Source organism: Ostrea edulis, chromosome 1, assembly GCF_947568905.1.
Source record: "Ostrea edulis chromosome 1, xbOstEdul1.1, whole genome shotgun sequence".
Taxonomy (NCBI): Eukaryota; Metazoa; Mollusca; class Bivalvia; order Ostreida; family Ostreidae; genus Ostrea; species Ostrea edulis.
Genome location: NC_079164.1, coordinates 105,769,508 through 105,795,356, shown reverse-complemented (window position 1 = coordinate 105,795,356; position 25,849 = coordinate 105,769,508). Strand labels below are relative to the sequence as shown.

Sequence of the window (25,849 nt, the reverse complement as noted above, 5' to 3'; positions counted from 1 at the left end):
CAGCACGGTTCGGTTATTTTCGATTCGGTTCATGTTAGGTCCAATTTATCTAATGACACCACAAAAATTAACAATTTTAATGAGTAGCATATTTGATTTGATTTTATTCAAGTTATATAACTATATGTCGTCATTTGTAAACATCATATCTATTCATAATGACATTTTATAACTTTGATAGAAAAAAGAAAACACTGACAGTCTATCAAAATTTGTTATATCAATGTGCTACATAAGTTTTGGATTATTAAACAAATCTATAGTGAATCTAAAATGTATATGATATTGCTTTCATTGATATGCAAAAATTCAATAATTCTATCAATTGAGAGTCTTTGAAAATCTCTCCTTTATTGATTTACTTCTCTCATATTAACTGTCAAATCTGTTTCATTACCTACGATGTTGATTTCATTCCACCACTGACAAAAATGCTTTATGTCATGTAAAGATAAACTGCAATGATCTTACGGACCATATTCTGTTGGTATATGAGTGGTGAAAATGCTAACTCTCAACACAGTAGTGATTTAAATCTCTGTTGCATAAAAATCCACATGTTTTCAACATCACTCGGACGCCATATTTGTTGTTTTGGTGTAAGTAAAATCTAAACCGAACCGAACCGAAATCCGGAATTTGTAATCGGTGCATCGAATCGAATGGTATGAATCGCGGTGCACCGAAATTTTCGGTGCACCGCACAGCCCTACTAAAATGGCAGATGACGTGTTCAACCTTGATGAATCTGGACTTTTCCAACAGCCTTGGTCCAAACTGCACATTGGCAACACAAACTGTGAGCGGAACAAAGAAGTCCAAGGATATAACAAATATAACCCTCACCACAAGAAAAACAAAGGTAAAGCCGTTTGTGATAACTAAAGTCGATCAAAGTGTTTCGGCAATACCTATATCCCAGAGATGTACAACCACTGGTGACATAACGCCGAAGCCTGGATGAAACAAATCTCTGATAACTGGCCCCTACATGGTACTTGTGGACAATGCGACCAGCCTTACCCAAGGTGATCTGTACTTACACAATGCAAGACTGCATTTCCATCAAATACAACTTCCCACATTCGACCTATGGATGTAAGAATCATCAAGCCTTTTAAGAACGACTACAGAAAATAACTGGTCAGCACATTACAACAGTTGTGCTGAGAATATTGAAGATCAAAGACTGAGCCTGCATAAACCCTTTCATATAGTGAAGACAACATAGAAAAGAAAGTGACATCACCTACAATTTCCAACTGCTACAGACATGAGAACATCCTCCTACTCACGAGTTTGATGAAGACGACAATGTGCCATTCTCGGATCTACACCACCAGTGTGATGACGAAAATGGCGTCCTTCCATTGATACAGCTACAATAACATATGGGAGAGCTAACAGAGCCGGTATATTGTTTAACATCCCGCTCGAGAATGTTACACTCATATGCAGACGTCACCATTGCTGGTGAAGGGCTGCAAAATTTAGGCCTATCCTCGGCTCTTATGGCCTTTGAGCAGGGAGGGATTTTCATCGTGCCACACGACCTCGGTTTTTGTGGTGGTCTCCTCCGAAGGACCGTCCCATATAGTCGCCTCTTACGACAAGCAAGAGGTACTGAGAACATATTTTAATGCGGATCCCCATGGGTTGATGCCGAGGAGTATCGGAACATTGATGCAAAAGAATAGACAGGACATGAGCTCACCGACGACGACATCAGTATGTTAGTGTCCAAGAAAGAAGAGACAGACTGAGATGACCACCATGATGAAGAAGTGGGTAATATAACCATGAAAGCATTGCTACAGTTATGAATTAGCTTGAGCAGATTACAGAAAATGCCTGGGTATGCTGTAGATAATGAAGACAATTCTGACAGACCACCACGTCCATGAATCCCAACATGTGAAGATATATGACTTCAAAAACTGATGAAATATGTAAATAGTATCAATAATTATGTGAACGTGGTGTTTAGTTATTATTAATTCATTTTTTAATTAATTACATGTGGTGCATTTGGGGTATAGTTTTGTATACCTATTTGTGGTGTTAAATGTGTACAGATATTTTTATATGGACAATGATATTTGAAATAAATTACACCTGTACATTGGAAATGGTAACATCAGCACGATGATTTATCTGATAAAATAAATATTCTCGTGGGGTCCCGAGTTAGAATAGGTCCTCAGTATCCCTTCCTTGTCGTACGAGACGACGAAATGGGGTAGTCCTTCTGACGAAACCGCAAAAACCGAGGTCCGGTGTCACAGCAGGTGTGGCACAATAAAGATCCTTTCCTGCTTAAAGGCCGTAAGCGCCGAGCATATAGGACTAAATTTTGGAGCCCTTCACCTGCAACGTCTCTATGTGAGTGAAAGATTCTCGTGAGGAACGTTTAACAATATTCAATCAATCAATAACGAAAGGTACTGTGAGCAATGTTCACTAAGAATACTCCCTGCTTACCCCAGTCTCTCAACGGGTGCTGTCAGTAGGTATAATTACCTCTTTCCTGAGTGTAAAAATGAAATGGGATGACAAAACCTAGTGCACTTGACCTTTTGACCCCAAATTCGATAGGGAACATCGTCCCATGGGTAGTCCATATGTATGATATGGTGACTGTAGGTGGAAAGGCTAACGCTTTAGAGCCCGGAAACCATATTGCTACTTTGATGTCCAGTGCACTTTACCTTTGACCTTTTGACTCCAAAGTCGATAGGGAATATCTTCGTCCCATGGGTAATACATATGTATGATATGGTGACTGTAGGTGGAATGGATGATGCTTTAGAGCCCAGAAACCATTGCGTCTACAGACGGACAACCCGATTCCAGTATACTCCCACAACTTTGTTGCGGGGGTATAACAAAGTAAATTATTAACGCTAAGTTGCTTTTATTGTTTCCATCAACGAAGTAAGCATATTGATTGCATATATGAATATTTAGAACACATATGATTCAGTTATTCGGGCAGTGTTGCTTGAAACCAAACTACCCGGATTAATGATGCTCCACTGTAAGTAATTTGGGCATACGGTGGGTGTGACCGGTCAACAGGGGATGCTTACTCCTCCTAGGTACCTGATTTCACCTCTGGTGTCTCCAGGGTCCGTGTATGCCCTACTTTTAATTTTGTATTCTTTTTAGGAATTATGAGCTTCAAATGCTGTCTGGCGTGTTTCATACCGATTGTTAGGCTGCTCCAGACACACTGATTTTGAGTACGGATTACACCATTTACCTGATCAGGATATAGGGCTCACGGCGGGTGTGACTGGTCAACAGGGGATGCTTACTCCTCCTAGGCACCTGATCCCACCTCTGGTGTGTCCAGGGGTCCGTGTTTGACAGGGCTCACGATATGTTTGACCGGTCGGCAGGGGATGTTTACTCCTCCTAGACTTGATCCCACCTCTGGTATGTGCAGGGGTCCGTATTTGCCCAACTCTTTATTTTGTATTCCTTATAAGTGGAGTTATGAGTGTGACGTGTAGCGGTCACCCAGCCAAGTGCTGATCACTTGCGTAAGAGAGACTCTACCACCACATCACTAGAAAAGCTAGCTCACTAGCGAGGCAGTATAAGTACATGTACCCTCTTATACTAACCGCTGCATTTCCCCCCGCTCAGGGAAGTTTCGTCCCGAAGCTTAGCGTGAGTATGGCATCTGCTCAGCAACGACATCCGCCGGTCCCGACAACCACTGTCGTCCCCGGACGATCCACGTTCGTACATGGACACAAAGTCCCAGAGCTACAATGAGACTCTACCTGAAGCAGGCTTCCCACCAATTTGTAACATGTAGTGGTTACCCATCCAAGTGCTGATTACGCTCGCCGTTGCTTAACTTGCGTGATCAAGAGAGATACTCTACCACATCACTAGAAAAGCTAGCTCACTAGCGAGGCAGTATAAGTACCTTCTTATACTGCTCGTTACCTTTCCCTTTCATTGATCACTGTTCGTTATCTTCTCTTTTACATAGCCCGTTGGGATCCGGGTTAGAATAGGTCCTCAGTACCCCTTGCTCAATTTGTAGTGGCGGATTCAACGCCTGGTGCACGACCACCCCCTCCCCCCACCCCCACCCCCTCCTTTTTATGTCGCTTGAGTCACTTAGATGACCTTTTGCTATTCGTTTTGTCCGTCTTGCTTAAGCTTGTTTTTTCAACTTCTCTTTCCGTAAGGATCCGGGTTAAAATAGGTCCTCAGTACTCCTTGCTTGTTGTAAGATGCGACTAAATGGCCCGTTCCTTCGGATGAGACCACAAAAACCGAGGTCCTGTGTCACAGCAGGTGTGGCACGAGAAAGATCCCTCCCTGGCTTAAAGCCGTAAGCACCGGGCATAGGCCTAAATTTTGCAGCCCTTCACTGGCAATGGTTGAGTTGGGAACACTGCCCTATAGCGAGATATTCTCGCTAAAACGCGATTATCCTTAAACGAGAAAGTAAACATTACCATAAACAGGTTTTTTGGTGATTTCATTGAAAATAATGGCGACATCCGTGTAATACTAAGTGCGACAACATGACGCGAATTGTCTTTATACAATTGACAATACAATCAAGAAATTTCATATCGACGTCACTGCCGTTAGAGGGAAGGGGGCTGAAATCCAATGCACATCGTGAGTGTTTTTGTTTTGATTTATATATTCGCAGAAGTATCAGACATTTTAGCACTTCTTCTTTGCACGTGAAACACGAAGAGATGCGATCCAAGGGTGTTTTTCTCGGTTGTACGGGGATATATTTACTCTCGCTAAAGAGGGATAGTCGCGTTTTAGCGAGATCTCGCTATAGGGGAAGTGTTCCCACTCTGATCGACCGAGCGGGACGTTAAACAGTAATATGCATGTGGAATATATCTGTTAACAAGTGACGTTCAGCAGCCATAAACAGTTAGGAGTTGTAGAATAGATTTATTAGACATGAAAAGAAAGTAATGACCATATACTTTGTCGTACAGAATTTAATACAATCAATGTCAAACTGGTACATATATCGTTTGTAAAAGAAGTATTTTATCTCTGATGAATGATGAAAGACACTGAGCTAACTGGTGTTCGAAATGTTTTATCCCTGTATATAATGTTACGAGTTTCCTCTGGCAGTGTCAGGCGAAAATTACGCAATAGCTGAAAAGAAAGTAAAAACGTGTGAATTAAACATTTTTGCCAAAATCCTTAATTTGTAAGAAGGAAATTTTCATAACAAAACGATTTTTTATACATTTTTTTTCCACAGCTGAAGAACAGGTCGCGGTAGCTCAGTGGTAGAGCGTTCGCTTCGTATAACTGGGAGGTTATGAGTTCGAGCCCCGCTCGAGCTATGGCCGCTTCAAACCTAAGACGTAAACATAGGTAGTGATTGCTCCCTCGCCAAACGCTTGGCATTTAGAAGTGATAAGCATGGCTTTATCGGATAGGATCTTAAAAACACAGGTCCCGTGTTGCAGCAGTCGTTAGCGTGTTTAAGAACCCTCACTGTTACGGCCCTGAGCGCTAAGCATGGGTATAAATTTACGATACTTCACCTACAGCTGGTGACGTCTCATTAGGAGTGAAAAATTCTCGACGGGACCTAATATGAATAATCAATCAATCCACAGTCGACGTATTAGGGATTAATATTGAGAAATGCGTGTATTACCAGACGTTAGCACACTTATAAACCCTCACTGCTACCGCCCTGAGCGTATAGGTCTAAAGTGGTACTTCACATATGTGGCTAATGATGTCTCGATACGAGTCAAAAATTGTAGAACGAACTTTAAAGAAATAAAACTGGTGGACCCAAAACTTTTTTAAGGAGGAGGTGCAAATGACTGAGTGTCAGGGGTCTCTCTTATACCCCGGTAGGTCCAGGATGTCTCCTTACAATTAATAAGAGGTCCATGGGCTTTAACGGTCACCTGAGTATCATGTACCGATTTACATACATATAGTAAAGTAAATGACCACCGTTTCTTTACAATTCATTGTCAAAGATTAGTGAGAAGTGATTATACAGATGCTCTGATTAATACTGAAACAACACCCATGTATCTCCTCTTACCTATTGAATTAATCCCCTTAAACGTATCATATACATGTTAAGAAAGCTCAATCCAATGTACGTGATTTGCTTTTCATCAGCTGAAAAATGATGAGGATTACGCATAGTACCCATGGAAATATGTCACTGCGGAACTATCGCAATTTTTCACCTGAATTTCGCTTTAATGACACCATGTGAAATGTGTAAGTTTATCATACTTTGGGAAAAAAAATATTATCGAATCACGGATAGCATATTGCAAGAATCTTCAAAATATATGACGTCACGATACACCAATTTCGCCAAGTCATCCCTGAATGCAATCGCACATTCTCGGACCTTTCCGGCAAACGGAAAAAGTACTTGTCAGAAAGACCCGAGAAGTTACGATTGCCCCGAATACGTACGAACTTACCGGAAGCATCATCAAAAGGTATTCAATTCATAAGTAAATTGTTATGTCGTGTTAATTTTATGTATGTCAAATGCTGTCTGACGTGTTTCATACCGATTGTTAAGCCGTTCTTGGCACACTGATTTTGACTGCGGATAACTCCGTTTACCTGATCAGGATATAAGGCTCACGGCGGGTGTGACCGGTCAACAGGGGATGCTTACTCCTCCTAGGCACCTGATCCCACCTCTGGTGTGTCCAGGAGTCCGTGTTTGCCCAACTATCTATTTTATATTGCTTGTAGGAGTTATGAGATTGATCACTGTTCGTTATCTTCACCGTACATGTATTCAAACAAATCTCGAGATTTTTACCTAAGTATAATTATTCACTTTTGAATATTCGTCTCTTTCCGTGAATGACGGAAACTTGACATCGTCTGCTGTCATTGTGTGTATGTTTAGCTGTATGAATGTAACGTATTTATAACCAAAAATGTCTTCTCATACATTCGTACATTTTGTTGATAATATTGCTTAGTTTGAGAGGAAAACATCGAAGTCAATATGACGTCAAAATACAGTCTTCCCCCTTAAAGGAATTGGCGGATCAAATGGAAAAGTCGTGTTGCAAGATGTTAAGGGTCTTCGCTCGTAAATCGTATATTTCATTTACGTTGGCCAGTATCCAGGCATATCCTTCACTTGAACCAGTCACCCTAGGATGCTTTGGGGAAAGTTTGGTTGAACAGTTGTGGAGAAGAAGCTTATTGATTGTAGATTGTTTAACGTCCAACTCAAGAATGTTTCACTCATATGGAGACGTCACCACTGCCGGTGAAGGGTTGCAAAATTTAAGCCTATGCTTTTAAGCAGGGAGGGATCTTTATTGTACCACACCTGCGACACGGGTCCTCTATTTTTGCGTTCTCATCCGAAGGACCGCCCCATTTAGTCTCCTCTTACGACAAGCAAGGAGTACTGAGGACCTTTTCTAACCGTATCTCCACGGAAAGAGAAGATTGATTGATTGGGGTTTTACTCCGGTTTGGCAATCTTTCAGCCAGTTTACGGCGGTGAAAGAGAAGAAGTTGAAAAACAAGTATAAGCATGGCGGACAAATACGGATAGCAAAAGGTCATCTAAGTGACCTAAAAGGATCGAGGGGGAGAGTTCGTGCACCCTGAAATGGATCCGCCAGAACAAATTAACAATCGTATTACCTTGGAGGTGCAGATACATATCTCTGTCTCAGCAAATCTCTGTCCTATGCATTTTCGAGGTCCATGACCAAACGGAATATGTGCAAATGCGTGTGTTGGAGAATATTTCTCGTCATCACGTATCCATCTTTCAGGAATGAATTGCTCGGGTTCTTCAAAATATTTACTGTTTTGGCACGTGATTCCGGAACAAAACACTATATTTGTCTGGACATGAAATGGATATAATATGATGGTTAAGAACATGATAAAATAATCTTTCTTTTTGCTATTTCTTTTTTCCCATGTATATTGTAATAATTAGCATATGACTTATTATACTTAGAAGTTTCATTCACCTCTCACTTGTAACATATTGAGAGTAAGATTAATGCCTTTTGACTTGTTTCTCAATTTATTATAAGACGTTGCTTGTAAACATTATTATCAAATTATTTACAAATAAATATTGTTTAAACTAAAATAATGGATTCAAATTGAAATTATGGAGTGCTTCATACCAATTGTTAGACCGTTCTTTACATATTCATTTTGACTACGGATTACTCCGTTTACATGATCAAGATGTGGGTCTCATGGTAGGTGAGACATTTCAACAGGGATGCATACTTCTCTTGGGCATCTATCCCACCACTGCTGTGTCCAAGGGTCCGTATTTGTCCTACTGTTAATTTTGCATTCTATATGGGATTTATGAGATTGATCACTGTTCGTTATCATCACCTTTTTTGTACACCTTTCAGATACCGTAGCATGCGTCGGTCTTAATTCATTGTATTGCTATTTTGAACTACACTTGTAAGTTTCGGTACTTTGAAATCTCATCCAAAAGACCCGTAACTCAAATACTATGTTTCATTAAAGAGAGACAAATGGCTTCGTAAAGCATGATCCAATCCAAACTTGCCCTGACCCAGACAATATTCTATTTTATATATATGTTGGACTCCAAAGTGCGATGGTCAGGCCAGAGTGTCATGGTCTGCACCAAACCCCGATGGTGTGACACGCCAAAGTGTGATGGTGCGAGACGAATGCGCCAAAGTCTGATGGTACTCAATAATGCGCCAAAGTGTGACACGCGAAAGTGCGATGGAGTGACAGTGAAGGCCCAATCTAATTAAAATCAGATCCTAGGATACGCTCACAATCGCTATAATAGGATCTGACATAACCCCATTGGGGGTCATGTCCACATGACCTTTTGCTTGGAATATTCATGAGAACTATCAGCCAGTCAAATTGCGCCATACAGACAATGATGGCTATTCAGGCGGTTCCCAGCAATTAGTAAACAAGTTGCAGTAATCACTTTCCCACGGAGTTTATTGCACACAATAAAATTGTATATTCTCACATATGGAATTCTAAATTTTCGCAATAATGTCTAATCTATTCCGTCCATACAAACAACAAAACGTACGAGATAAAATACACCCAAATCAAATTAATTGTGAATTGCGATTTATGTATGAATAGGGATGGTTACGATTTGAATAGTTTTCAAAATAGGTTACTTAATTAACGCGAGGAATATAACGCCAGTTGACGTAAATGGTGCATTGTGATGTCTCATCTAATTTAGATGCGTTTTCTTTCAAACCAAACAATCGCAGCCGTTTTCCTTGAATTGTAAACACCGACAGTTTCAAAGCCGACGCGCTGACTGGCTTATATAAAGTTCATCTGAACATGACCCCTATCGGGTTATGTCAGATCTTCTTACGCAGAGTATACGGCGCGGATCTAAGAAGTCTGATTTTACTTAGATTGAGTGAAGGCCGTTCGTTTGCAAAACTGAATGCACAAAGTGTTTTGGTACAGACTGCACCAACCATGTGTTGTTTCACCAAACTATCAATGCAAAATAGTTTATATGATAAGAAAAACTTATTTCTTTACCATTTAGTTGTCGTGTTAATGAACACAAAATTTACCAACGTGAAATCGCATAGAATGCTTTACATTATAGCATACCTCCCAGGACTTTATTACGTGTACATCACAATGAAAGGTGAAGATAACGAACAGTGATCAATCTAATAACTCCTACTGACAATACAAAATAGATAGTTGGGCAAACATGGACCCCTGGAAACACCAGAGGTGGGATCAGGTGCCTATGATAAAATTTAATGATAATGAATTATAGCATGTTTGGTCGAAGTACTTTGCCGTTCTTACAATACCTTGCCTTTGCTATCGTCCATGTAAATCTTAATCACCTGTGCCTTTCTACAATATCCCGAAAGCAGCAGAAAGAACCTTCGTTGGTGCAAACTGACACTGGATTTTGAAAGACGTTACGAATGACGTCATAATAACATGACGTCACAAACGTTACTCTACCCCTCACCATCGGACGTTGGAGTGTCAGACCGTCGCACTTTGGCGTGGTGCACCTACAAATGACGGGTCATCGCACTTTGACTTGCCAAACCATCGCACTTTGGCGTGATCATCGTACTTTGGCGTCCGTAACGTCGACAAACCATCGCACTTTGGAGCAACCATCGCACTTTAGAGTCTTACATATATACATTAAAACTTACATATGCAGGGATTCGAAATCCTTTCAGAGTTATGTCTTTATCCAGACTTCTGGCGGTACCAACCGGAACTGGAAACACTAGCCTACGGGATAATGATTTAAAATTGTGAATTACGATTGACAGTCTATTTCATGTAGTTTCGTAAAATTTTGACGTCGTGAGTGAATCATTGTACATATATACATGTAATATGATCTAAACAGAACATAAAGTTCGGGAAAATCCCTTAATGGTATAGTGACTTTTTATGTCGCCTAAGTAAACTCAGGTGACCTATTGCAATTGGTTGTCGTCCGTCTTCCGTCGTGCGTTAACAATTGAACATTGATAACTACTATTCGAATTCTTTTCAAATTGGTATGAAGCATCTTTGGGACAATGGGGACATAAATTGTAAATTCCAGGACTCCTGCACCCCGAGGCCCTAGGGGCGGGACGAAAATTGCCCAAAATTTATCAATTTTCAAAATTCTTCTTCACTTCAACCAAACATTTGTACAAAAAACTAAATGCATAGTGATGTAGAGCAGGAGGGCCTCTGCCGAAATTGCAAATGATTCCCAGGGTATGGGGTTCTGACCTCAGGGCGGGGCCAAACTTAGTAGATATAGTGTTTATGTGTAAAACATTTAAATAGCATCTGCTTCGGTGCTATTGCAACTAAATGGATATTTATAAAAAGCAGGTAGTCTTTTACCAAAATTGTAAATTTGATGGTCGCAGGGGTAGGGGTTTTAGTATCAGGGTGGTGTCAAATTGGTCAGTTATTAAATGTGTAAACAATAGAATTTTTGAACTTTTTTTCAAATTTGGTATGAATAATATTATAAATGTTTAAAATTCAGGATTTTGCACCCCTAGGGGCGGAGTAAAAAGTGACCAAATTTCAAAAATCGTCTGTGCAACCACGTGTACTCAATTTTGAGTTCATTGAAGTTTTAAGAACAAATCCTATTGCGCCCATGACAAAGGGTCCTTATGACATATTCAATAGAACAGAGAAATAACGTCACAAAGATTTGACGTTACGTAGCGCCGTGACCTTAAGATTCGTGCACTAATAATTCAGTTCCACGTGTTAAATTTAAATGTTGCATACTAGTGTACTTGTTACTTATCAGACGCGTATGAAACAACACTGGTATTGAAAAACACAAGGAAGCCAAAAAAAAAGTAATGACAAGTTGTAAAATGGCTGCTTACCTAAATGACTCTTTTATGCATGCTTTGAGGTAGGGAAGGCTGCAAAGAGTAGTTTCATCGAGAAGACCAACTGTTGACACATGTTTCTCTAGCTCTTCAAACAATCTGTCTTGCTTGTCTGTGTTTTTAGCCAAATTGAAAAGCAAGGTTGTCATAGTTGATGCAGTCTGTAAGTAGAAATTTTAAGAGGCTTTCAGACAATTATTTGTAATTAAATCATTATTTTGATAATAGAAGTTAGGAAACATTTTAAAAAACAATATAAAAGTTTATGTTTTTAAACATGAAGAGAAAGTTTAGTCTTTTCAATACTTTCAAGATTTTATAAAATGTGTTTTTTTTTAAAAATCCTATAGCAACGTCAAACCTAAGACTTTAACATAATATTGAGACTGTTCCTTTGCCAAGCGCAAGTTATTAGAAGTAAGTCACGTGTCTTTCTTATGTGACCATACAAAAAGTGGCGTTGGCACGAAGCTTGTGGAAAATTTTGATTGGGATTAAAGTCGCGGTAACAATTTATTATTTCACCATTCAACTGTTAAGTATTACTTTGGTCTATCTTGTTATGATTCTTTAAAAAGATTTAGCCAAAGAAATTATGTAAACTAAAGGTTCCTGACAAACAAACAAAACAGGATTTTAATCTGGGTGGCAATGAAAACGATTGCTTGCCGAGTCAATACCACCAGCTAAAACATCCAACAAAGTTCTCTGGATATCATCGATCGTCAAGTTAGGGTTGGATATCATGTCGCCAAGAAGACTAGGGTCAGATCCCGTGTTGCTTACAGACTGAAGACGTTCTTTGTGTTTTGTAACGTATTCTCCTGTTTGTCTAGATAGAAAAAGAATAAGAATTAGTCGGCAAACAGGTACGTTCAGAAACAGACGCTTGCATTTAGAGATCACTAAGATGGATCCCAAGTATTTTATTTTAGCCCGTCAAAATTGAATTTCGAATTTATAATCGTGAGCATTTTTGCTGCGCATGATCATATATATCGTTTACAAATATACCTCTTAAGGTAGTCTGCAGATTTTGCATACTTCCGATAAAATGGCGATCGGAATAACTTATACCATGGCATCACGTAAAATTGGTTGCCAAAACAGTCAAGGAACGTCTCTACATGTTGCATAGTTTCCGTTTTTACGGTTTGATCTGGTTTGGAAATACATCCTAAGCGCACACCAAAACACACTTTACCAACACCTAGGATGGTTGGGAAATGGATCAGAATTACAAGTAACAATTAGTGCTTTATATTTCGAGTGCATTGCACTTATATTAATACTTTATAATTAAGGAATTGACGCTAGCGTCAGAATTTGTCTCACTGCCCTTAAGTACACGTATATATGCAAGTGAGAATGAACAAAATCATTATTTGTATTAACATCTCTTACCCTCTGTTGAGAATTCCAATAAGTGTTGTAATACGTCATTGATACGGTCTTCACCTCGGAATTTTTCCACAAACTCATCTGCGATTTCACTAATGACTGGAAGGTATTTATTGATAGATTTTTGACGTAGAATTGCTTTTTGCGCTGTTTTCCTCAAAGTCAACCATTCTTCGTCGTTTCTGACCAACACAATTACAATACATGTATACTAGAAGATATTCGTTAAAAAGTTATTACTATAAAAGACAATTATGGTACATGTGTTTGCGATATGTGTGTTACGTGTACGTTATTGGTTCTTATTCTAGTGGGGGCGGGGTCGTGTTGTATCTTATTGGCTCTTATTCTAGTGGGGGCGGGGTCGTGCTGTATCTTATTGTCTTTTATTCTGTTGGGAAGGGGGGGGGGGGGCGGAGTCGTGCTGTATCTTATTGGCTCTTATTCTAGTGGGGGCGGAGTCGTACTGTATACATATTACATATCAAATGTAATCCAGAAATGAATATAGAATAATTTATATTAGACGAACTCACTTTTAGTCTAAGTCTCACTTTTATATATGGAGCCTATAGTAAGAAAGTGAGTGTTAGATGAAAAGTGAACTCATTTATGTTTTATGGCCCCGAAGGAAAGTAAGCTGTTAAGTACATGTAGTTGTCCGTTCAATAAAACTTGTCATCTAGGGCCTAGCGACTCGGACAGTCATCGCTGTCTTGAACACAGTCCAGAATATATTAATCGATTTACTCGTAGCATTTTGGAATTACCCCTCTAATAACCGTAGTCTTTAACACATATACCTGATAAAACGCTGTGAAAGTTAGAATTCCTGCATGTTCTATGAAATACAGGGGCGAACCTACATACGAAAGGGCTGTTTAGTTAATAGCAACTCTGTTGCAAGAGAAAACTGAAAGTACAAATATAGACCCTTACAATGCTGTTAGTCCAGGTTTTGTTTGAGTTCTCATCGTGTAGACCTTGATTAATGGCAAAATTCCTCGAAATGGATACTTCCTGTCATTTCGGAACACCTTTTCAAAGTCCCCTGGATCAGTAAGAAACACGTACCAGTCGTGACCTAGTCGTTGTTTGCAGATTGGTCCATATTTCCTTGTCCAGCTTTGAACTCTTTGCTGCATATCGTCCTTGGTGTGATTTGCTTTAAAAGTACAATCAACAATACTGACTGTGATATACATTGTAAGGAGACCCAGTCTGTGTATCCGAAAATAAATCTCGTGACCTCTCCGGTTCATTGTTTCCTGCTGTTTTAAAAATGTATTATTGGTTATACCAATATTCGCTAGTGGCTCTTTTTCTTTTCAAAGTCATTGTTGTCAAATAAATGAATTTTTAATTACAGACGGGACTATTATTAATCATAACAAAACTTACTGAATGGTTTCATTTGTAGAATGAGTCCCACATATGGCAACTGGTATATTCCAGAAGGACCTGGGATTTCTTCGAATGGCCGGATTCTGTTGTTTGAAAGAAGCTGAAATTCCTGAGCACCAGCTATAGTTCGCGTGGGTTGTGTTTCAGGGTGCCTAAATGTGACAGCTATCCGGGGACTCTCAGCTGGTTTTGTCAAGCGGAACAGGCATCTGAGAAATATTTCTTTAAATGTATAAATCTTACCTGCAGTGAAAATGGTTTATCAGAAAAGTATATAAACAGTGTAACTTTCAGAATTTCATTGGAATACAATATTACATACAGTGTACATGTATATGGTGAGTTTTTATATATTGCGTAACAGGTAACGGATCAGCCGGTTCAAAGCTGATTTCCGGTTATACAGTTGTAATTGTCCCCCACCGCAACGCGGAAGGGGACATAGAAATACCGGTGTCCGTCCGTCCCACTTCACTTTGTGGACGCAACTCCTCAGAAACCGCTCAATGGATTTTGTTCATATTTTGTAGGATTGTTAATCACCATGTGTATTTGATCATAATTTGCTGCCATTTTAATTCAATATTTTTTACAGGAGTTATGGGACTTTGTTGAACTTGTACGTGCTACACTATAGGAACACGTTGTGGACGCAACTCCTCAGAAACCGCTCAATAGATTTTGTTCATAATTTGTAGGATTGTTAGTCACCATGTGTAGTTGATCATATTATGTCGCAATTTTGATTCGACAATTTTTACAGGAGTTATGGGACTTTGTTGAATTTGTTCATGCTACACTATAGAAACACTTTGTGAACGCAACTCCTCAGAAACCGCTCAATGGATTTTGTGGGATTGTTAGTCACCATGTGTAGTTGATCATATTTTGCCACCATTTTCATTCGACAAATTTTACAGGAGTTATGGGACTTTGTTGAATTTGTACATACACTGTATGTAGTACACTATAGGAACACGTTGTGGACGCAACTCCTCAGAAACCGCTCAATAGATTTTGTTCATAATTTGTAGGATTGTTAGTCACCATGTGTAGTTGATCATATTATGTCGCAATTTTGATTCGACAATTTTTACAGGAGTTATGGGACTTTGTTGAATTTGTTCATGCTACACTATAGAAACACTTTGTGAACGCAACTCCTCAGAAACCGCTCAATGGATTTTGTGGGATTGTTAGTCACCATGTGTAGTTGATCATATTTTGCCACCATTTTCATTCGACAAATTTTACAGGAGTTATGGGACTTTGTTGAATTTGTACATACACTGTATGTAGTACACTATAGGAACACGTTGTGGACGCAACTCCTCAGAAACCGCTCAATAGATTTTGTTCATAATTTGTAGGATTGTTAGTCACCATGTGTAGTTGATCATATTATGTCGCAATTTTGATTCGACAATTTTTACAGGAGTTATGGGACTTTGTTGAATTTGTTCATGCTACACTATAGAAACACTTTGTGAACGCAACTCCTCAGAAACCGCTCAATGGATTTTGTGGGATTGTTAGTCACCATGTGTAGTTGATCATATTTTGCCACCATTTTCATTCGACAAATTTTACAGGAGTTATGGGACTTTGTTGAATTTGTACATACACTGTATGTAGTACACTATAGGAACACTTTGTGGACGCAACTCCTCCGAAACCGCTCAACGAATTTTGTTCAAATTTTGTAGGATTGTTAGTCACTATATGTAGTTGATCATATTGCGCCGTCATTTTGATTCGACAAATTTTACAGGAGTTATGGGACTTTGTTGAATTTGTACATGCTACACTTTAGAAGCACTTTGTGGACGCAACTCCTCCGAAATCCCTCAACGGATTTTGTTCAAAATTTGTAGGATTGTTAGTCACCATATGTAGTTGATCATATTGCGCCGTCATTTTGATTCGACAAATTTTACAGGAGCTATGGGACTTTTGTGCTACAACTTTTTTTTTGCGGCGGTGGGGGACATGGCTACGTTAGCAATCTTGTTTGTTTTGATTGTTCGAACACCATTGTGTCCATAGATTAGATACATGCTGATTTTTTTATCGTTCAAACACCATCATATCCAGGGGGAATGATTTAAATTTTGAAGAGGAAGATTATGCCGATCTTGTTATGTGTAATAATTTTAATTATATTAATACTAGTGAGTAACTGTGATTTAATTACCATATGGTACCATACTACTCATACGTGTTCAAGTTCTTTATTATCCTGGAGTCCAACGACTCACCAGAAACAGAATAACATCAATATGGTACTAAACAAACATCACATAGGAGAGTACACATAATAGAACAAAGGCTAAATTAAGCACCTCTTTTTACGCACGTTTGCCTTAATGAACCAATTCTTTGTGTGGAGTGGAAGTACTTCTTAAATGAGGATGACATTTATATCACTGCTGAGCAAAATGAAGCTGCGGAGATCGCATTTGCACGTGAATGCCATTAAAATGATCATTACATCTTCATTACAAGTGGAATTAAACATAAATCAAACATTTAAAAAGCCATTTTGAACACATTCGCCTTTTGCCTTCAACCTCGACAGATATATACATGTATTAAATACAAAATGAAAATTAACTCGTCGGATATAAATGGAAAAACGACAAAAGAATATTTATGTCAAAGACAATTCTAATTAACATACCTGCTTTGTGATTTCATGATTAATATTCTCAACACATATCTTTGATTTTACGAATACACCTTTACCTTGACCTTGTAGTGAGTTTCAAACTTATCTTACCTGTGCCATTTAGAAGAAATAAAGTCTTGTGTACTTGTTGTAGAATATTTGATTAATATACTTTCTCCAATTCAAATTAAAAAGACTGCGGCCCACATATTTGCTTAAGAGTAGAATGTGGTTTATTTATACAGTGCTAATCCGTATGGATTGAGCAGAATGTTTTCATCTACCCGTCTACACAATTTATGTCATCATTTCTACATCTTCCACATCATCACTAAGCATTAAATATGAATTTTCGTTTTTGTGAAGTGCGAGACCACAAAATTAAATGATCAACAAATTAATTTTTACTCATAAAGAAAGAACGTAGAATAATTTTTCATGAGACTGCATGCGCTAATCAACGAAATTGTATTTTTGAAAATCCACGAAATTTAATTTTCACTAAAATTAATGAAACCACAATTAATCAAAACAAGACCGCTTGTGGCTGTATGAATATATGTATATTAATTATAGATTGCAGTAAATGATATCTTTTTACCAACTTTTCATAATTTACGTACACATGGTAAAATGTATGTACAAACACATGATTGACTACAGACACCGTTATAATTTTTTTCTTTACAATCTCATAAATCTCATAAAGAATACAACATTAAGAACAGGGTATACAGTGACCCTCGGAAACACGAGAAGTAGGTAATATTATGCAGGTAATATATTGCAATGTAATATTTTCATATAAAGGTATGTATTTTACGTATTTATGATATATCCATGCCATCTATGAACAAACTGATCTGAAAATAGATCAGTTGTAGGAGGATTGTGTCCAAAAATGTCAGGACTAATTCTAGCCTGGCCTTGGAATATTCGGCTATTTACAGACAGTGTCCTACAATCGAAAGATAGTGTTGAGATAATCCCAACGCAGAAAGTCCATTCCACATCCTTGTGTTCAGACAAGCTTTATCTCAGTTGCATACTAATCTTATCTAGTAGGTATATATCGACAATAGAAATACAGGTGCATGTCAACTGTCTGCATACTGATCATATCATTAATTTTTAAAAAAAACGCGAAAAGCCATGTCCGCTGGTTAAGAGATATCAGGAATGGAATGGAGAAGGGGTGATGTGAAGATAACACCCAGCGCTAGTCAGAGAGTATATTATTTACATTTTATTTTGTAGATATAAACTTGTGGCGTGATGTGGAGGTGATATTCAATACTCGTGGACCTTCCGAATTCAATACTGTAATCCGTATTATATCATATATCACTCCCATGTTACGATTGTTAGACAAGATTTAATCACCAATCCTTGAACATATATCTTGACAGAAGTGGGTGTATCTGATAAGAAGATCAATTTATAGGACACGTACGCTAAATTAACTAATGCACCACTTTGTTTGACAACTCTTTCATGTGAACTATTTTTATTTCTTTTATTGGTCTAATCGAGCAGCAATTATTTCCAGACATTGTCATCAACTCGGCTATTCCATGGAAAACGTACCATTGGTGGAAGTACCATTGTGTCAATGTAATTGGATATTTTATTTTACGATCCAACATTGAAGTAAAACCAATTCTGATCAAATCATTGAAGAAAGGTTATCCAACAGCAAACACATCAGAAATGCTATGATTATTCAAGTATTGGATATCATTTTAACTATAGGTCTGTGAACTAGTGCCACCCCACCCCCACCCCTCAGTATAGAGATTTTCTCATTATTAACCATTTTCTCGAGAAGTATTTTTCCAAGTTCCCTATATAAATGTAAGTTTGCAAATTCGGGACATTTACATGTAAAATTGCGGTCCTTGCACATCACTTGAAAAGAAATTAATATTTCTAAACTACATAAATAAGATTATACTTAATAAATTTGATATCATGAACCTGTTTTTCTTTCTTGTGGCAAAGCTTTTTAAAAGATATTACCAACTTTTACCAACCAATTTTTTTTGCTTTGGTCCCTATCATGAATGACCCTGGGTTTTCAGCAATTAGGAACATATACCATAAGGAGGCTTCTACAGTAATTAGACAAATTTTTCACAGCCTTGCCGTTCTTAAGAAAAATATCTTTGAAAATATTTCCCTCGATGAACCTATCCAAAACTTAGACCCCATACTGTGTTTTGCCCCGGGGCAAGTATTTATACAATCGTGAATCTACACTATATAATGATCCTTGAATAAGCATTTTCCGGTTTTAGACTCTATGAACATGTGAAGGTACCGTACGGTGATCAATCTCATAAATGCTATAAAAATATAAAATTAAAACTACATACCCGGACCCCTGGACATTCTGAGGTGAAACCAGGTGCCTAGGAGGAGTAACCATTCCCTGTTGACCTGTAACACCCGCCATGAGCCCAATATCTTGACCAGGTAAACGGGAGTAATCCGTAGTCAAAATCAGTTTGGAAAGAATGGCATAACTGATCATATGCAGAATATTCTCTCATGTATCGAATCAATTGATAGACATAGTAGAATATTGCTACACAAATATGCAGAATATTCTCTCATGTATCGAATCAATTGATAGACATAGTAGAATATTGCTACACAAATATGCAGAATATTCTCTCATGTATCGAATCAATTGATAGACATAGTAGAATATTGCTACACAAATATGCAGAATATTCTCTCATGTATCGAATCAATTGATAGACATAGTAGAATATTGCTACACAAATATGCAGAATATTCTCTCATGTATCGAATCAATTGATAGACATAGTAGAATATTGCTACACAAATATGCAGAATATTCTCTCATGTATCGAATCAATTGATAGACATAGTAGAATATTGCTACATGGGGAGGGGGAGTTGACATAGGAAGAGCTGAAGTCATCTGGTTTGTCTGTGTTATTAGTTTGCTGTTGACATCTATGTTCAATAAAATATCCGAATATGAAGCAGATATGGAAGACTCTTTGGTGTGTTTTATTTTGAGTTCACTGGGATATATTGAATCCACATATGAAGAATAATGTGTACAATTTCGTCCATACAAGTTCTAAGAAACTGTTACGGGGTTGCAAACCGGTTCTAATGACCACACAGACCATCCGTGACAGGTTATGAGTTTATTGAAGAAATAAATCTATTTCTGACATGTAAATAGCAGCTCTGAAACATAATAAACAATTATAAGCATACACAATCACACACCACATAAAATATACAAATACTAGGGAAATAATTTCAATACAATGAACACAAAATTATTCGTCCATTATTTTGTGTAAAGTTTAAGAAAAATTATAAAATAACATTTAAATCTCAAAATGAGGCTCTTTACCCATAATGCATTTAAATATAATAAATCTTATCATTTATGACATTTATGCAAACTAAATGGTAAAGTACACATCGAACACACACAAAAGAAATTATATGACAAATACAAGTTAGACATCACAGAAATACATACAAAACAATGATCTTACCAGATATATGGTACCAGAGCCAAAATATCAAAAATTAGGAAGATAACTGATTTTCAAGGAACCTGTATAAAATATTAATTCTATTTTACTCCTTTGTTAAATATGAAATAAAGTACATAATTTCATTTCTTTCATTCATTAACACATTCACACCAATAAATATGTTAAGATTCATTTTCTTACCTCGTCAGAAAAAAGATGTCAAAAGATATGCAAAGAAAACCACCCTTCAACACTCTGCTAGTGAATACAACTGACTATCTAAAAATCCAACAGAACTCACAAAACCCATGACATATAACCTTTGACACTAAGCTTAGCCAACCAAAAGGAATTAAATAGACCATGAACAACAACTGCATGCATGGTTTAATCATAAGGAAAGCCATTAAGGTCATAATTACATTACTACATATCTAAATAGAGAAATATGGAAGACCATTATATAATCCAATAAAAGTTTATGTTTTGCAACTTACATATTTTATTTACACTAAAAATAAAATAAATTATTGATATTAATTCACCCTACTACAAAACTAGTGCATGGATTTTCTGAAAATTTGCACACTCATTACTCATCATATAAAGATGTGCACATGGTATTTTCATATTGATTGAAAGATTTTTCTGCAATTTACAGGATTTTCCTACTTATGGACTTATTCATTTTTAAACTAAAAATAGTATATCTTAAAAATCCATGAAGTGATTTGATTTAAATGTTGTAAATATATTGTTCATAGACTGAAGTTATGCATTTCTTAATTTTTAACTAGAAAACTTAAAGTATTAGAAAGTTATGCTAATTTCTATTTTGTTTAAAAGGAGTGGGATCTCTTTGTCAGGAAAATATTTCAAAAACAAATTAAAAGGTTTGAATCAGAACGTTTACACATATATTTTTTTATTAAAGTAAAATAACATTTATGTACTTTACATTCTGATTTATACTGAATGTATGAATAGTGCAGGGGGGGGGGGGGGGGTCATAATCTAGCAATTTTTAAAACATGTACCAAATTAAGAGAAATGCTAGTAAACCATTTATTTCTCTGATTGGTATAGTGTTCATCTTGAGTATCACCGGGGAAAAAATGATATGCTTCGACAAAAAACTGGTTTGATCTAAGGAAGTCTGGTTTATCCAGGGGTCGGTGTTTTCCAACTCTCTATTTTGTATTGCTTATAGGAGTTATGAGATTGATCACTGTTCGTAATCTTCACCTTTTATCCATTATATACTGTGCCCCGCAGGGGCATTAGTCCCGAAAGGACAGTTCTAGTTTCTTCTCTTGTAAACGTTTGTGAATAAATTCTGCCTTATAAAAATAGAAAAACAGGCCACCTAGTAATGCAGCACAATTAGGGCATTTCAACAGAGGGTTAGAAAATCTGGTCACCAACGACTAAGTAAATATTATCAATGAGGAACTCCAACATGAAAGGTGAAGATAACCTACATGTACATTTTGAAAACTTTAACTTTGCAAATAACTTTTGAACAGTTAGTGATAGAGCTTTGATATTCCTTGTGACAAGACCTTTTCGTGGGTACCAACATTTTTGAGCCTGTGACCTTGACCTTGAAGTTTGACCTACTTTTTGAAAAATTTAACCTTGCTAATAACCTTTGAACAGTAATAGATAGAGCTTTGATATTTCACATGAGTATTCCTTGTTACAAGACTTTTCCGTTGGTATTGAACCTTTTGACCTTGACATTTGAACTACTTTTTTTTTTTACATTGGTCATAACTTCCAAATGGTAAATATTAGAGCTTTCATATTGTACATGAGCATTTCTTTTCTACTGGTACCAAGATATTTGCCCTTATGACTGTGGCCATCTTCGGAATTGGCCATTATCGGGGGCATTTGTGTTTCACAAACACATCTTGTTTAATGCAAAGTTTGGTCTTAATTTAATTATTTTGTAAATATCTATGTTTCCTCCCAAAATCATCTGCCACTTTGGTGTACTTGTAGTTTGTAACACTGTAACAATTTTTTGACCCATGAAGTCTTCATACTTGCATCGAAGTTTTCAATATATACCATTTCAAAAAACCCATCTATGTATTCATGAGTAATTACTTTTTTCTTAATCTTAGCCACAGAGCTTTTCGATACAAAATCAAAAAATAATTTATTTAACTTTTCCATAATGTCTTTTGAAGGAGTTGGTAAAGAGATGAATAAATGCACTATTTTGGAGATTGCTAAGGACTTAACAATCGTTATTCGTCCTATTGGTGTTAAATTATTTCTTTTCCATTGATTTCATAAAAGTTGGATTGACAAGACCTTTGTATTATAATTTGCTTTAACCAGTCGTTCCAAATCAATACCAAATTCAATTTTCCAAGGACTTGAAATGTCTTACTTCCCCAAACCAACTCTGTGTTATCCACTATCTTTTCCACACAAAACCGTTTACTACCGATCCCTATGACTTGACTCCTTGAATAATTAACTGCAAGACTCGACAGAAGTTTGAAATCCTGAAGCTCTTGTAGTGTTATTTCCAATGACATTTTTGAACCATCAAGGAAAATATAATTGTAATCTACAAATTGTGTTACAAAAACATTTCATTATTAATGAGCATACCTTGAATTTGTTTGTTTCTTCGTATTTTGATCGCTAGAATTTCTGCACATACATGTAGTAAAAATAAGTAAGGGGATATTGGGTCTCCATGTCTACAGTCTCTCCCATTCCAATACCATCTTGATAAATTCCCACCTTGTTTTTTGTTGCCATAATATATGTGTGTAAAATAACTTTACCCATTTTTGTATAACCTGTCCAAAATTAAAAAAGCTTAGTACTCTAAATAAATAATCCCAAGATACTGTGTCAAATGCGTTTTCAAAATCAATAAGCAGGGTGATAACTGGAATATTTTTGGCTTGAATATAATGCATAATATAATATATCATCCTGGTATTTTCTCATATATTTCTCTCTGGTATGAAACCAGTTTGATCCCCATTTATCAACTTAGGTAAAACTTTTTATTCTATTGGCTATACATCCTGACCCAATTTTATAGACTGTATTTAATAATGAAATAGGCCTCCAGTTCTTAAAATATTGTTTAGGCTTGCTTGGCTTTGGAAGACAGACGATAACATCTTGTCTCTGAATAATGGATAATTCACCATTTACAAATGCATAATTCAAAGATCGTAAGACAAATTGACCTAAATCTTTCCAAAAAAGCTTGAGAAATTCAGTTGTAAAACTATTGCTACCAGGGCTCGTGTCATTATTCATTCTTTTTAAAGTATCAGTGGCTTCACTATACGTGATTTTCCCCTCTAATATTTGGCTTTCTTCAAAAGACAGTTTTCGGACTTCCTTAAACATGTTATCGTTCTCCACATGGTTTGCTGTCCACCAGGATATTGCAAATGAAGGACGTCTCTGTAAGGCCAATGGAAAATCCTTGTGGCAGGAAGCACAAGTTATAAATATAATTTTCATCATACTTTTGAATATACCTAACCTATTGCTTAATAAAATTAGGGAAAACATACAAAACTTTGAATTGTAGGTTGATGGATTGGGGCCTCAGGGGATTGGAGAGGTGCTATGGAATGGAGGGTCTAGGAAAGGAATCTATGGATACCACCAACGACACAAAAAGAAGAAAAACAGTAGCTACCAACATAATTTATTATTCCAAAGCTCAGGTACTCAACTTGTATGGAAAGACAGATTATTACAACTGTATTTTAAACGAACTTGGCATTAATTCCACTTTTGGTAATCATACTTATACTCCAACTGCCCTTTCAAAATACGAAATTCTTTAAAACCATGCTTCAGTTTTAGACACATTTAATATTCCAGTCAATGGGTCGAATGAATATGAGTTACCGTACCTATACTAGATTCCTAAACTACATAAAAACCCTTACAAACAAAGATACATTGCTGGATCCAGTAAGTGCTCTACCAAGCCCCTATCTTTGCTCCTCACGAAAATGTTAACAGCTGTGAAGGAGAAACTTCAAACTTACTGTGCGACTACATATGCCAGATGTGGTGTTAATCAAATGTGGATTCTAAAAAATTTTAAAGAACTTTTAGTAAACTTGAAATCACAGAATTTTCCCCAAATCAATATCATTAAAACCTATGACATTTCAACACTATACACGACCATTCCTCACGATAAATTAAAGACTAGACTTTTTGACATCATAGACAGTTGCTTCTTCAACAAAAACGGAAAACGGAAATACTCATATCTAGTGATCAGTCATTCAAAAACTTACTTTGTTAAACACCACTCTGATTCCACGCACAAGTACTCTGAAGTTGAAATAAAAAATATGCTAGAGTTCCTCATTGACAATATCTTCGTGGTCTTCGGTGATCAGGTCTTCCAACAGTCTGTTGGAATTCCCATGGGCACGAATTGTGCTCCTTTGTTAGCTGACCTGTTTTTATATTCATATGAAGCAGAATTTATTCAAAAACTTCTACGTGAGAGAAAATCTCTCTCGCTGTGACCTTCAATTCGACTTTTAGATATATCGATGACGTTTTGTCTATTAACAATGACAGCTTTCATTCATATGTCGATTTGATATATCCCTGTGAGCTCGAAATAAAGGACACCACAGAGTCGTCCACTTCTGCTTCATACTTAGATATTTTATTGAAAGTAGACATTAACGGCAAACTGACAACTCAACTGTATGACAAACGGGATGATTTCAGCTTCTCCATCGTCAACTTCCCACATTTATGTAGCAATATTCCATTATCACCTGCATATGGTGTTTATATATCTCAATTAATTCGATATGCAAGAGCTTGTTCTGGGTATAGTCAGTTTTTAAATCGAGGTAAGCTACTGACAAACAAGTTGACGGTACAGGGATTTCAACAGTTTCGATTGAAGTCAGCATTTCGCAAATTCTATGGTCGTTATAACGATCTAGTTCGTCAATACAACCTCGCATTGGGTCAAATGCTGTCTGACGTGTTTCATACCGATAGTTAAGCCGTTCTTGGCACACTGATTTTGACTGCGGATGACTCCGTTTCCCTGATCAGGATATGGGGCTCACGGCGGGTGTGACCGGTCAACAGGGGATGCTTACTCCTCCTAGGCACCTGATCCCACCTCTGGTGTGTCCAGGGGTCCGTGTTTGCCCAACTATCTATTTTGTATTGCTTGTAGGAGTTCTGAGATTGATCACTGTTCGTTATCTTCACCTTGCATACTACTAAAAATTCAAAATGGTTACACCCTTGAGATGCAGTGGCCATCTACATCTCTGTGTCAACCTCTAGTGAGGGCCTGATTCGTACCCATCCGTCGCCTCCCTACACCACAGATATAGGTCATAGACTACACGCTCCCTACA

The 25,849-nt window shown here is 37.3% G+C and overlaps 1 protein-coding gene and 1 long non-coding RNA gene across 2 annotated transcripts; both read right to left on the bottom strand.

The window, feature by feature from the left end:
* Window positions 1–4,929: 4,929 nt before the first annotated feature.
* Window positions 4,930–16,940, bottom strand: LOC125664762 (probable cytochrome P450 49a1). Its single transcript, XM_048897576.1, has 10 exons — window positions 16,924–16,940; window positions 14,241–14,452; window positions 13,779–14,004; window positions 12,843–13,021; window positions 12,453–12,648; window positions 12,108–12,270; window positions 11,433–11,599; window positions 10,230–10,311; window positions 7,678–7,884; window positions 4,930–5,160 (listed from the first exon to the last, which is right to left on the bottom strand). The coding sequence occupies exons 1-10, from the start codon at window positions 16,938–16,940 to the stop codon at window positions 5,047–5,049; spliced, it is 1,563 nt and encodes a 520-aa protein (XP_048753533.1). The 3' UTR covers window positions 4,930–5,046.
* Window positions 16,941–20,081: 3,141 nt separating this feature from the next.
* Window positions 20,082–20,633, bottom strand: LOC130051304 (uncharacterized). The gene is made up of 2 exons (XR_008799743.1): window positions 20,460–20,633; window positions 20,082–20,139 (listed from the first exon to the last, which is right to left on the bottom strand). It is a non-coding gene; the product is annotated as an uncharacterized LOC130051304 (long non-coding RNA).
* Between the last annotated feature and the right edge of the window lie 5,216 nt (window positions 20,634–25,849).